A 14,812-nucleotide genomic window follows, 5' to 3' on the forward strand; every position below is an offset into this window, starting at 1 on the left:
AACTTTAATGCTTTTGATTTATGGGATGCTTTGGAGGCAAAATACCAAGCTGAAACTGCCGGAAGTAAGAAATCCTTGGTACCGACGCTTTATGAGTATAAAATGGTGAATGACAAATTTGTGGTTGATCAATTCCTTGAACTCCAGAAAATTATGAATGAAATTCTTGCGGAAGGTATGGTGATTGATGAAACTTTTCAAGTGTCCACTGTCATCGAGAAATTTCATTCTTCCTGGTCCGAGTACAAGAAGAAACTGAGACATGAAACTGCTGAATTTACTATGGTTGATTTGGGTAAGAAGATTAAAGTAGAAGAATTTCTATGCTCCAAGGACAAAAATGTATCTTCTGCAAGGGACATGTCTAACAAATCTCATGTGACTGAACACAAAGGTTCTAATGATGATAAGAACCGAAACAACTTCAAGAAACCTCCCAGAAATAAAGGTATGTTTCAGAAATCCAAATCTAGCATTAATAAAATTAAGGGTGATTGTTATTCTTGTGGAAATCCTGTTCATATGGCGGTTCACTGTAGAAACCGTAAGGACCTTAAAAAGAAAAATAATGCTAATTTGGTTGAAAACAACAAAGATGAATATTCTGACACGGCGTCTGAAGTAAATTTGCTAACAAATGTGAGAGACTGGTGGGCAGACTCTGGTGATACCAACCATGTCTGTGGAAACATAGATATGTTCACCTCCTATAATAAGGTAGGGGAAGGAGAAAAACTCTATATGGGTAACTCATCTGCAGCTGCGGTTGTAGGAAAAGGAAAAGTTGGGCTCAAACTCACTTCTGGCAAGACTCTCACATTGAATGAAATTCTTCATGTTCCGAACATCTGCAAAAATCTTGTTTCTTGTGTTGTTTTAGATGATAAGGGTTTTAAAATTGTAATGGAATCTGGGAAATATGTTGTAACAAAGGGTAAGGATTATGTGGGGCAGGGTTATAAGACTGAGGGCCTGTATAAGCTTAATGTAAACTCTGTTGTTATGAATAATAATGATTCTTCTGCTTATGTTTGTGAGTCTTTGAATGTTTGGCATGGTAGACTTGGACATGTTAATTATAAGTCAATGCTTAAACTAGCCAATATGCTGCATATCCAAATTTAGTTTGGAAAATGAACACAAATGTGAAATATGCGTAGAATCAAAATTTTCTAGAAAACCTTTTAGCAAAAATGTTCATAGAAATTCTAAACCCTTAGAAATAATTCACTCAGACCTAGTTGACATGAAATCGGTTCAAACTAGAGGTGGTAAGAAATGGTTTGTTACTTTTATAGACGACTGTACTAGGTATTGTCACATATATTTTCTTTGAGATAAGGATGATGCCTTAGAAGCCTTTAAGAGGTATAAACTAGAAGTTGAAAACCAATTGAATACTACCATTAAAACCATTAGGTCTGACTGTGGCGGTGAGTACATAACTCCTATAGGAGATTTCTGTGTAAAACATGGCATAATACACGAGACTACCCCTCCTTATTCACCCCAGTCGAATGGTGTAGCTGAACCTAAGAACCGTACCTTAAGGAGATGATGAATGCCATGTTAATTAGTTGAGAATTACCTTCAAACTTGTGGGGGGAAGCTGTCTTCTCAGCCTGCTATATCCTGAACAGAATACCTTTTAAAGGATTAGATAAAACTCCATATGAATTGTGGAAAGGTATACAACCTTCTTTAGCATACTTCAAAGTGTGGGGGTGTTTGGCTAAGGTTCAGATCTCAAAACCTAAAGAAACCAAGATAGGACCCAAAATTGTTGACTGTGTCTTCATAGGGTATCCTGAGCATACACTTGCATATAGATATATGGTTGTGAGTTCTGATATTTCTGAAATTGGTGTGAATACTATTATGGAGTCTAGGGCTGCTGTGTTTTTTGAAAATGTTTTTCCATCAAAATCTGACTCTCGTAAGAGAGGTGTTGATCCCCTAGATGTCCTTTCAGCTAGTCAGACTTTACCTTTAGAGGAAGATGAAGTATAAATTGATCATAGGAGAAGTAAAAGGGATAGAACCAAAACCTCCTTTGGACCTGACTTCGTAACACTAGAAGAGTATGATCCTCAGACCTATAGAGAATCCATGACTTCTTTTGAAGCTCCGTGGTGGAAAGAGTCTTCTATTAGTGAAATGGAATCCATCAAAGAAAATGATACATGGGAGATAGTAGATTTACCTCCAGGGTGTAAGGCCATAGGATGTAAATGGATCTTCAGGAGAAAACGTAACATAGATGGAGCTATTCAAAAATACAAGGCTAGGTTAGTAGTTAAAGGCTATAAACAAAAGAAAGGTTTATATTTATTTGATACTTACTCACCCGTTGCGAGAATTACTTCCATTAGGATGTTAATTGCTATAGCTGCGGTTCATAACCTAGAGATACATCAAATGGATGTAAACACATCTTTTCTACATGGTGAATTAGATGAAGAAATTTACATGGAACAACTTGAGGGCTTTGTAGTGAAAGGTTGTGAAAACAAAGTTTGTAAACTGAAAAAATCTTTGTATGGATTGAAACAAGCACCTAAACAATGGCATGAAAAATTTGATCATGTAATGTTTTCTAGTGGTTTTAAAATCAATGAATCTGACAAGTGTGTCTATACTAAACTTGTGAATGATGCATGTGTGATTGTATGCTTGTATGTTGATGATATTCTTATACTTGGTACAAACATGGATGTAAATAATTCCACTAAGAGCATGCTGAATGAGAACTTTGACATGAAAGACTTAAGCCCCGCAGATGTAATCTTAGGGATGAAAATTAGAATAAATTCTAATGGTTATAGTCTTAGTCAATCTCATTATGTTGAATATGTGCTTAGAAAATTTAATCATTTTGATTGCAAACCTGCTTATACTCCGTATGATCCTTGTTGTAAACTCAAAAAGAATAGGGGTAATGGAGTATCGCAACTTGAATACTCACGAGTTATAGGAAGTCTGATGTATTTGATGAACTGTACTAGGCCAGACATTTCTTATGTTGTGAGTAGGTTAAGTAGGTATACTTGTAATCCAGGGCAGGAACATTGGGATGCACTTTTTAGAGTGTTGAGGTATTTGAAATACACTTTGACCTTTTGTTTGAATTATGAAAAGTATCCTGCCTTTCTTGAGGGATTTTGTGATGCAAACTGGATATCAGACTCAGAGGAGTCCAAGTCTACGAGTGGATATGTTTTCACTCTAGCAGGTGAGGTTGTTTCTTGGAAGAGTTTCAAACAAACCTGCATAGCTCGATCCACTATGGAATCCGAGTTTATTGCGTTAGATAAAGCAGGAGAGGAAGTCGCTTGGCTAAGATACTTTTTAGAAGACATTCCTCTCTGGCATAGGCCTGTTCCAGCTATATCTATACATTGTGATAATCAATCTGCAATAGCTAATGTTAAAAACAACTACTAGAATGGGAAGTCTATTCATATAAATAGAAGACACGATACCCTGAAAAAGCTAATCTCGAAAGGCATTATATCCATTGATTGGGTTAAGTCCAAGGAGAATATCGTGGACCCTTGACGAAAGTTTTGTCCAAGGAGATAGTTAGTAATGTATCTAAGGGGATGGGGCTTAGGCTCATTAAATAAACTTGCCATGAAGGGGACTCAACCTTGCTGACTGGAGATCCCAAGATCAAGGTTTTGAATGAGACAACTAATTTATGGAGGGTCAAGGTAAACACTATCAGAGAATTTCATTCTCTGCCCCTTCCCTATGGTGTAGATGTGATAGTGTGACTGCATGTGAAGGATGACTTTTAACTAAGTCTTAATGAGTTCTATAGTTTCAATTTAAGATTGAAGTAGGGTGTAGCAGTAAACACTCTTGATGAAACTCACCTATTTGAATGTGGAAGTGGGTCGCTTCCTATGAGAATAGAGATGATTCTCTAGAGCATTCTGAGAAACAGGATTTTTCCAGTGCCAAAAAGGACACAACGGAACGAACTTGACATCACCTAGAGAGATATTACGCGTGGTTATTATAGCGGATTACACCAAACGATGGAATTTCAAGACATCGCGTTCACTGTCCATCAAGTAATTCCGGCAATTTCTCACTAAGCAAAGGTTCAAGACCTCATGTACACCTCTTGCCTAAGTGGTATTTCTCGCTTTCCGTTTTCTGATTTGTATCGGTATTTCATTCATGTGGAGGATTGTTGGAGAAAATGAATTTTTAATGTTTTGATTTCATGGTCTTGGTGGGAATAGAACTTAGGACCTTTGGGTCTCTAAAAGCTCTTACTCATTTTCTATGAGTGAATGAACTAGGTCCTTTAGTCCCACATTGGGCATAACTAAAGAAGGGTTCCACTATATAGCTATTCCTTTATGGATAGTTAGTAAAACAATGTGGGTGTAACGGGTGGGGAGAAATATTTTTGTTTCCACTAGGGGCTTGGGATTAGGGATCGAGCTCGTGCTTGCGCCATGGACTTTGGTCAACCAAGACTTTCCTTTTTGGAAAAATTTCTTTTGATTTATTTCCTAATCATTTTGAAAATCAAAACAAATTATGTCTTAAATATGGGGGGCGTGTGACCCGGGTGAATGTATTCTCTTACTAAAAACATTTTTGTTAACGGATTTATTTGCATGGATGTCGATATTTTCTTAAATATTTTTTTTCCACTAGGGGATTTGGATTAGGGATCGAGCTCGTGCTTGCGCCATGGACTTTGGTCAACCAAGACTTTCCTTTTTGGAAAAATTTCTTTTGATTTATTTCCTAATCATTTTGAAAATCAAAACAAATTATGTCTTAAATATGGGGGGCGTGTGACCCGGGTGAATGTATTCTCTTACTAAAAACATTTTTGTTAACGGATTTATTTTCATGGATGTCGATATTTTCTTACCGTTTTTTGAATGTTGATGACAGAATTATGTCGACATCATGGCAGCATTATTTCGCATGCAGTATTGATTTGCACATTAATGTGCATTGATTTCACCCTCTCTTTTTGCCTATAAAAAGAATTCGAAACTTTCATTTTCATTTGTGTCCAGAAGAGCTACTATCTTCTTCTTTTCGTCTCTCTCCATCTGTGTGGTCTTTTTCTTTTCTTCCGTGCTTTGTTGTTGAGTTCGTATGAGTGGGAAAGTATTGTAGTGATAACAATACTTGCAACGGGCAGCTTTATCCTGGATATAATTTGACCACAAGGTATAGGCATCACTCATTCTTGAGACGTACCGGTCAACTATTGTGTTAAGGACAGCGTGTTGAACACGTGACTCTGTCCTCTGTTTGCTGTCCATTTGATTGTTTATTTACCTTCCAGAAATTTTACTTCTAACATCTTTCTTTGAGGGTTTTATTGTTATAGTTGCAACAAAATTATCATCCAAAAGTATATTGGCCGACTTAATATCCCTATGAATGTAGTATGAGTACCAGAAGTTATGGTAGAAATTTTGTGACCATATTGCCGAATCCCAAATTGGAAAAATTTCTGTAAACATACTAGAGTTTCTTATTTGGCAACCATGAGATAAACCCAAGTGCATCGAGTATAATCATCAACCAAAGTGAGAAAATATCTGGCACCCGTAGAGGATGCCACGGAAAATGGTCCCCAAAGATCAGCATGAATTAACTGGAAAGCATAAGAAGAAGAAGAAGAAGTACTTTTATTAAAGGGTAACCTTGTTTGTTTAGCCAAGGGACACACAATACAAGAGTGAATATTCTTGGAGTCAATGAAATTAAAAGTGCGAGATAAGAAACGAAAACAATCCTCACTGGGATGGCCTAAAAGGCAATGCCACATATCCATTGGCCTCTTATTTGCAATAAAAGAAAAAACAGAAGGACGGAAGCTAAAATGATATAGGCCGGCAATGCGCCTACTCCATCCAATCTCCTGGTTCGTTTGAAGGTCCTGGAAGACACACGAATCATGAGAAAATTTAATACAACAATTGGTTGTTTTCGTTAATTGACTAACCGATATGAGATTGAACTTAAAACTGGGAACATGAAGGACGTTTAGTAATTTGATTTTAGGTGATAAATCAATATTACCAACATGAGTCACAGAGGTAAACGATCCATCTGGCAATTGGACTTCAATTGGTTTGTCAACCAACACATAAGTATTGAAATATGATAAAGAAGAACATATATGGTGCGTAGCACCACTATCGACAATCCAAGTAGATAGAGAACAAGCCAATATTTTTGGCAAAGAGGGAAAAGACGGCAATATTGAGACAAAATTGCAAATTGGAGTTGTATGCATAAGGGAAAAATCAGCGTTGCACAAATGAGCAGAGGGGCACAAACAGTCGGTACCAGAGGTGCACAAACAGGCGTGAGCAGCAAATAATGAGGGACGGTTGATAGGAGACTTACCAGCGAAGTTGGATGCTGGAGAAGGGACATCAGCGCTGTGTGGTGGAGCCAGCAGGTTGAGCAGTTGCTGGTACTGTTCGGCAGTGATTGCAGGGGCTGCTGGGAACGTGACAGGCGCAGCTGGGAGCATGGAAGACGCGTTGCAGTGCTGGCCAGGAGAAGCGACAGCAGCTAAGGCGTGATTGGCAGCAACAGCAGCGGCTTTGGAGGGCTCGTTTCTGCCGTTGGTAGGGTAACCATGAAGCTTCCAGCACACCGGACGTGTATGGCCATGCCGATTACAATGATCGCAAAAGGGTCGTGGACGTTTGTTTCCGTTGGATTGGCTGTGGACAGGGCGAAACTGGGACGGATTGCGGTAGCTTCTATTGTTTGTGCGAGCAGCAGACAAAGCCGCAGAGTCAAGAAGAGGAACAGCAGCAGAGTTGAGGCCTTGTTGCTCTTCCTCTTGCCTGACGAGATTGTAAAGTTTCGCTGCTGACGGCAATGGTTCGATGACCGGAAGTTGACTGAGCAAGGCAGAGAAGCGCTCCTGAAGACCCTGTAAAAACTCCATATCACGATCTTGGTTATGGTGTTCAAGGATGGACTTACCAGCATTACATATGCAAGCAGTGGGAGGCCGAAAAGAATCCAATTGATCCCAAAGAGTTTTGAGTTGTGTGTAATATTGAGCAACAGTCTGGTGTTCTTGTTTCAAGGTTGAAATGGACTGTTTGATTGCATATAACTTTGTTGCATTGGATTGAGCAAAACGGCTCTTCAAATCCATCCACATCTCATGAGCAGTTTCGAAAGACATCACACTACGGCCAATTGCGGGTTCACAAGAATTGCAAACCCAACTGCCGACAAGATCATCGCAGCGTTGCCAGTACGGTATATCGGCTGAAATTTCTGGCTTAACAACTGTGCCATCGATGTAGCCAAGTTTGGCCTTGGCACTTAAGGCCTTACGAAAACCACGAACCCAAGTGGCATAGTTTTCACTTGTGAGAACGGGTTGATAAAGAATAGTGGTAGGATTGTCTGCTGGATGAACATAATAAGGACTAGAAGGATGAAGGTGAGGATTAGTATCAGAAGAACCTTTGTTATTGTTGCTGGTGTCAACAGCGTGATCAGGAATGTCTCCCATGGATGCTGTCAACTGATGTAGGAAACGTCGTTGATGCCTGACAATAGAGAAGCGTCACTGATGCTTGACTGGTGAAGAGGCGTCGCTGGTGCTGGACTGAGAGAGCAACGACCCTATTGCTTGACGATGGAGGAAATCGTTGTTGTTGCTTTTTTTTTTTTTTTTGTGTTTGTGTTTGTTTGGTTTATAAACTGGTTGGAGCGATTTAGAAGATGGATTGGTTTGCTGTTGACGATGAAAGAAACTTCGATTTGCAAGGATATTTAGGCGAAGAAGAGGACCTAAAGAGAAACTTAGCACGAAGATACCATGAAGAAATCAAAGTTTGGAGACAGTGTTTATGGTTTTTCAACAGTGAATATTTTGTTTATTCTCATTGATATATATAGTGAAGTTTACAACAAAATAGGTTACAACAAATAGAGATATTCTAGGAAAGAACTATATTTACATAAGACTAAGTTTAGGAAAGACCTAGTAAATTGGGAAACCTAGTAGACTAAGGAAATATAAGTAACAAGAATATATTTTCTCCAACATTTATGTTCTATTATTCGATACCTTGGCATCCAGGGCTGAGATAAGAGTTCCCTTCAAAACCTTCGTTGCATGTACAAAGATATCCTCGAACTTTGTCTGAATTGCTACATGTACTATTCTTCTGGCATGCGAAACTAGACATATCTTGTTCCGCTTCTTCACACGTTTTAGTTCCTACTGCCCAGTCAAGAACAACTGGTACATCTTTCGCTTTATTATGAAAACTTGTACCCTTTAAGTCTGAAGCGCTCAATGTGTACTTCTCAGACTCGCCTATAAACGAATAGATACAAGGATCAAAAGATAAAGGCTCCGATGATGTATTCAACAAACGAACTACACCTACAAACATCTTTACACCTTTGGGTAATTTTGTTTGACAGCATCCACTTCCTGAACAAGACCCATCTATAATATAGGCGGCTGTTTTACATGTTGTACTACAATCTGTTTCAAAGTTAAGAATCGGTTCTCTAATGTAAGCTAACGTATCACAACCGAGACCAAAATATTTGTTCTTAGTATATGAAACTGTAAATGGAGTTCCACTGAAGTTCATCCAACCTATAGAATCATCTATGGTTAATTCACCAGTTTCGTACTGATAACACCTTGTAGCTGGCCAGTTTTTAACGTGAACTTCAGTTTCTGACATACTTATTACTTCGACGCTACGATCTAGACCTGCAGTATTGTTTCTACCGACTCGGATGAAGGATTTGGGAGGATCATATGTGATATCGCACGTAATGTTGGAAGGAAGTGATTCAACTCCCGTAAGCGAACACCCATTCAAACGGGTAAGGAATGGTAAGGTCGCCGCATTTTGCATCGCAACCAGGCTTTGTTTGGGGTAATGGAGTTGATGCTGATGATGTTAGGATTAACCAAGAGAACTGCAAGAACAGGAAGAATAAGAATTTCAGAAACATGATTGACTTGGAAAGTTCTCTTTTGTTTCTTCTAAATTTGTTTTTTCGAAGAACGTTTTACATGTACGAATATACATACCACTTTGTTGGCTGAATCTTATCATTAAGTACTATCATTGTCAATGAAATTTCAAAAGAAATTTTGACTCGTTTCGACCCCTCATTGGCTGTTCTGTAAATAAAACCATTCCATTGATCTTGGCATGATTAGCCCCGATTTCGCATCCAGGGTGGAGATTCTCCATTACTCCAAAATAAAATAAAAAATAGAAAACAAACCTTTGTTTTTCAAGCTTTGAATTATTTGCTGAAATGACACCTCCAGAGGGTGACCGGTGATGTTCTCAGACCAGATAAGCACGCACGACCAATTATTTGGAAAGCTCAGACATCAATTTTTAATCATAAAGTCGATATCATCTGGTTTTTAGTTTTATGATCTTACGAGGAAATAAGAGTACTAACCCACTTTGCAAATCTTTTTTTTTTTCGATCGATCCCACTTTGCAAATCTTCTAAGAAATTTTTTCTCTGATCTTCGTAAATCTCTTTCTTTCTTTATCTTTTTTATTTCCTTGAGTGGTTGAAAAAAAAGGCGTTCGATCATGCAGAGTGGTTCGAAAATCAAAATGATTCTTTGAAATGTAAATGCTACAACTTGGGGTGGGCTTCGGGTTGGGTTAACCCACCCAACCCATGTCCAACCCGAACGGACGGATATGGACAAAATATTTCAAAATTTTGGGCTTTGGGTAAGTTTTGGCATAAATTTTAGTGAAAACTACAGGCAAACCCATTTTTCAGATTTTTTCCACTATGAAACTCACGGCCAGAAAAACTCACGCGCGCACCCATTTTCTATGAAAAATATCTCCCAAACCCATAGTTTATAAAATTATGTTTCGGGTCTTTTTTTTCTTCTTCTTCATCTTCAATTCCTTTTCTTCTTCCTCTCCACTATACCGTGAATACCCGATGAGTAAAATTATTCATCGACAAAATCCTAGAAATCAAATTAGTCGATATGTATAGTTAGTCCTGCACTGTCTGAAACCAAGAGAAGAATGGCGGCACCTAAAACTCAGAAAAGGGAGAGGTTCATGGGAATTGATTTCGAATTTAAGATTGAGAAGAACATACGGGTTAGAATCAGATCGAGAAAAAAATGATTTTATTCTCTAATCATGTGTTGAGAATACCTTTGTGTATTTTGGTCGTGGTGAGGAATTATTCTTCTGTTGTTTCGTAGAAAAAAGAATATTTAAACCCGTCTGTAAGAAATGGTATGCATCCATTTTTGACTCTTCTTCATTTTTAGCATTTTAGATCTGAGAACTTCTGTTCCTAATCTCAGAAAAAATTCACAGCTTAAGACTTTTAGGGTTTTTATTTGGTTTTGATTATTTCAATTATGTTAGATGTGAGTAATATATTTGACTCTTCTTCTTTATAAATTACTAGATCCCCTGATTTCCCGTTCTTCGTCTTCTTCACTTTGAAATTTCTCAAATTTAGTATGGGTTCTTAATTGAATTTTGCTAAAAGAGGCGGAGGACCCATAAAACTTACTACTCGAAAATGTAAAGGGAAAAGAGATTTTGGTTCCATTTGTACAAATGAAAAGTATCCATTAAAAAGGGGAACTCAGAGGGAGCAGTAAGTATCTTGTACGTGTTTGGTAAAATATATAGTGCCAGAAATGTTAGCATCTGTACATGGAATGAGCTAATGAAAACTAGTGCTAGTTGTTTTTTTTTGTTTTGTTTTTTTTAAGCATAAAACTGGTGCAATTGGTGTCATTACCTGATGCTAATGCCTAGTGCTAATGAAAACTATTTCCACTCAAGTGACGGTGATTGGATTAGTGATTCATAGTGGCATTGGAGCTATGAGATGGAGCACTGATGTATTAAGTTCCTCGTTTTGTGCAGCAGCTGCAAATACATTTCAATCCAAAATCACTTTAACAAGAAGGATTACAAATGATTAAGTAAATAACTTGGAAGTGTTTATAAAAATGGATGCATAACCTATTATGCATCTATAAAATTTGTTGCATAACTTGTTATGCAGTCCAGAAAACGGTTCCATAACACATTATGCACACTATTAAAACCAACAAAAACAAAGACTGCATAACTTGTGATGCACCTACAATAATATCTGCATAACATGTTATGCAGTCGTGAAAATGGATGCATAACCTGTTATGCATCCGAAAATATGACTGCATGATGCATTATGCATCGAGAAAATTGTTACACAATCTTTTATGCATCGATAAAATAGATGCATAACCTGATATGCATCCGTAAATATGGATGCATAGTGCATTATGCATCAATTTTTTTTTATGTACGCACTAAAATCAACCAAAACAATGGTTACATAACTTGTAATAAATGCATAACTTTGTTATCCAAATGCATAATTTGTTATGCAGTGGAGAAAATGCTTGCATAATTCGTTATGCGTCTGCAGAATGTGTTATGCATCTTTTTTGATGGCCGCATAATAGTTATGTATTAAGTTTTCGAAAATTTTGCCTAAAATGATGATCACCTCCGATTTTTTCGTGAAAAACAAAAATTTGATATTCTTGTTTGTACTCGTTACGTAGCTCTCTTAAAAAGATTTCCAACGATATAAAATTTGTAAAATTCCAAGGCGCGGATTTTTAGATATGTTATATCCAAGTTGCGTTGCCAATTATACCCCTAATGCATAACCCGTCATGCGGATGCATAATCCGTCATGCAGACATTTTTAATAATTTTATATAATTATGGGTGTCACGGAAATAACTATGGGTGTCACGGTACCTAAAATTAATTGTGGGTCTGACAATGGAAATATTATTTTTTTTTTGCCTGCGCCTAAGTTTCCCTAAATTTTATCAACCCGAATTAAATTTAGGCAAGCATGGGCACATATATTTCTAACCCAAAGAAACCCGAAGAAATATGATATAGTTCTATATAACTATTTTTAGAATTGGCTTTATTATCTATTTATAGTAATTTTAGATATTATCTTCAAATCTAATAATGAAAAAAATAAATAATGAAAATATAAATATCTCATTAATCATTCAACATGCAAAAAATAAAATTATATTACTATAAATATCTTCAACTATTTGGAAAATTAAGATAAATGGAGCAACTAAATCTTATTATTACTACTAAAATTTGTTATATCATATTAACAAACTCTATTCTAGAGAAATTTGGGTCATCCCGAAGAACCCGAAAACATAATTTAGGCGGACTTGGACAGTACCTCTATGGATTTCACGGATTCGATTGACAATCTGTGCGAAGAATTCCTAACTCGGGTCTGACTAGCCATGCCTTCTAACCTGCCCAATCATCCCAAATCCCACCCGTAGCTACAACAAAATGAATGATACAGAAGCTTGGAGGGAAGACATATCTTTCCGATTGCCTTTATATAAAACTTTAATCTGCCTGAGAGGTTTCAAAGATCGTGTTTATGTTAAAATATTAGAATCAACACAAATATTTCTCGTTTTCATGTTACCACCCATGTATAGATAATCATATTCTTGTTTATTTTATTGATTAGAGTGATTTTTTTTATTTATTTTTTTTGGGAATATTGATAAACTGCCCCACTCTCAATTTCGGTTTAATAAATTGTTCCCGTTTTTTCAACTTTTCAAAACTGCCCCCACTGTTAACTTTTTCATCTAATTTAGTTTTCCATCCAATTTTTTACTTATTTACCCTTTACTTGTCACGTTTATCTTCTATTTCATTTTTTCAGGTTCGTCGTTTCATGGATTTAGGGTTCGGGGTTCAGGGTTAAAGGTTTAAGGTTCATGGTTGAAAGTTCATGGTTCTGGGTGGATAAATTTTTGATGTGGGCGTTCTTTGATGGGGGCATGAGGGACAAATCAGGAGTTGACATGTGTTTTTCATATTAATTGATTCAACTAATTTTGCTTCCAAAAATATCAAAGATAAAATATAAGCAATTAAGATAACCAATATTTTCTCAAAAAATAAACTTGTCTTGTTTTTTTGGAAACAAAATTTGTTAGAATCAATTAATATGAAAAACACATGTCAACTCCTGATTTGTCCCTCATGCCCCCATCAAAGAACGCCCACATCAAAAATTTATCCGTTATGGGTTCATGGTTCACGATATAGTTCAGGGTTCAGGGTTAGGGGTTTAGGGTTCATAGTTCAGGCTTCGTTGTTCATGGTCCAGGGTTCACGGTTCACGATATAGTTCAGGGTTAGGAGTTTAGGGTTCATAGTCCACGACACAGTTCAGGGGTAAATATGACTTTTTAAATAGCGCTTTAACGGGATGGAAATCGTTATTTGAAAAAAACGGGGCAATTTAGAAAAGTGCAAAAAAGCGGGGGCACATTTTTTACCCTAATTCAAAACTGGGTCACTTTATCAAAATTCCCATTTTTTTTTGCTTCAAAAGAAAAAGAGAGAATTTTTTTCAGAGTCTTTAAAAACATATATAGATTAAAAAAAATCTCAAATTTTACTTTCTAATTAAAATTCCATCCTTGGAATCCTAGCATTTTTAGGAGTGACCCCGAAAGAATCAGGGCGATTTTTTTATTACCAAACCAGAGAAAGGTTATGGGATGTCCTAATGATTTGGAGAATACCTAAATGCCCTTTTATAATCAGTAGTGAGTATAGTAGTATTAGCGACCGATTATTAGTTTGTTTAAGAATGAGATACTGCAATAATCGGTAGATAAACAACATAACATAACTACCGACTGTTAAAATAGAAAACTCTAATTTCATATGTTTTTCAAAATTGAATTTGGGGAAACCGTTAGTAACCGGTGGAAAATGAACATCATTTCAGAACCGATTATGACCAAAATCGGTAGATAATTAAGCTACCGGTTGTGGAATTACTTATACACCCCCTTCGATGAATAAAATCGTCCAAAATCTAATTTCATTTCTTTTATTTTCAACTCTTCTTCTTCTCTTCTTCTTGCCTTTCGATTTTGTAAAGAGGAAAAAAATTCTCTCGTTCTTCAGTTTCAATTCATCGCCGTCGTTCATCGTTGAATCAAAAACATCGTCGATTGTTCTATAAAACAATGACTATAACTAATGAACCCACAAGAGCTCGAGTAAAAAACGTCTACCGCGGTGGTGATCCAAAAATTAGAGAAAAATCAAAGAACAAAGTGATTGTAACTGCTGTAAATGACGAAGAAGACAACGAACACGAAGAACATGAAGAAGATGAAGCTGCTGATTTAGGTGGTGGTGGTGAATCTGATAATCAAACTCTCCATCCACTTCAAATGGCCCCAATTATGTAAGTTTCTATCATTTTATGGGATTATGTTGCTTCAATTTGACGAATCCATGAAAATAATTTCTAGGATTTTTGGTTATTTCCCAGAATCGGTAGTTTCAATCTTGTTTTTATCTCCCGATTGTGGCCATTTTCTTCATTCCTCAATAACATCGACCAGAATCGGGAGTTAAAATTTATAGGTTACTTCCGATTATGCATGAAATACATTCTTTTATGTCCTAAAATTGACATAATCGGTAGTAAATGTTTGTAATAACTTACGATTATAATAGAGGATTAGAAGATGTGGAGACATACTAATCGTAAGTTATACGAATTCAACTTACTACCGGTTATGTAAGTTGAAAAATTCGAAAATTTGTGATTTTGGAAAAATCCAATTTCGCGGATACGTTTTAATCGGAAGTCAAAGGCTATTTCTTTACTTCCGATTATATGATTTTAAATTTGAAATAGTTTTCAA

General features: G+C 36.7%; 1 protein-coding gene across 1 annotated transcript; it reads right to left on the reverse strand.

Moving 5' to 3' along the window:
• Positions 1-7,884: 7,884 nt before the first annotated feature.
• LOC113285945 (wall-associated receptor kinase 3-like) lies at positions 7,885-9,588 on the reverse strand. Its single transcript, XM_026534680.1, has 3 exons — positions 9,289-9,588; positions 9,089-9,181; positions 7,885-8,973 (listed from the first exon to the last, which is right to left on the reverse strand). The coding sequence occupies exon 3, from the start codon at positions 8,907-8,909 to the stop codon at positions 8,088-8,090; it is 822 nt and encodes a 273-aa protein (XP_026390465.1). The 5' UTR covers positions 8,910-8,973; positions 9,089-9,181; positions 9,289-9,588; the 3' UTR covers positions 7,885-8,087.
• Positions 9,589-14,812: the final 5,224 nt, after the last annotated feature.

This window comes from Papaver somniferum, chromosome 6 (genome assembly GCF_003573695.1).
Source record: "Papaver somniferum cultivar HN1 chromosome 6, ASM357369v1, whole genome shotgun sequence".
Classification (NCBI taxonomy): Eukaryota; Viridiplantae; Streptophyta; class Magnoliopsida; order Ranunculales; family Papaveraceae; genus Papaver; species Papaver somniferum.

What these genes read in the sequence shown, in the direction of transcription:
- LOC113285945 (XM_026534680.1), bottom strand. Translation starts at nt 8,909, where the DNA reads ATGCAAAATGCGGCGACCTTACCATTCCTTACCCGTTTGAATGGGTGT.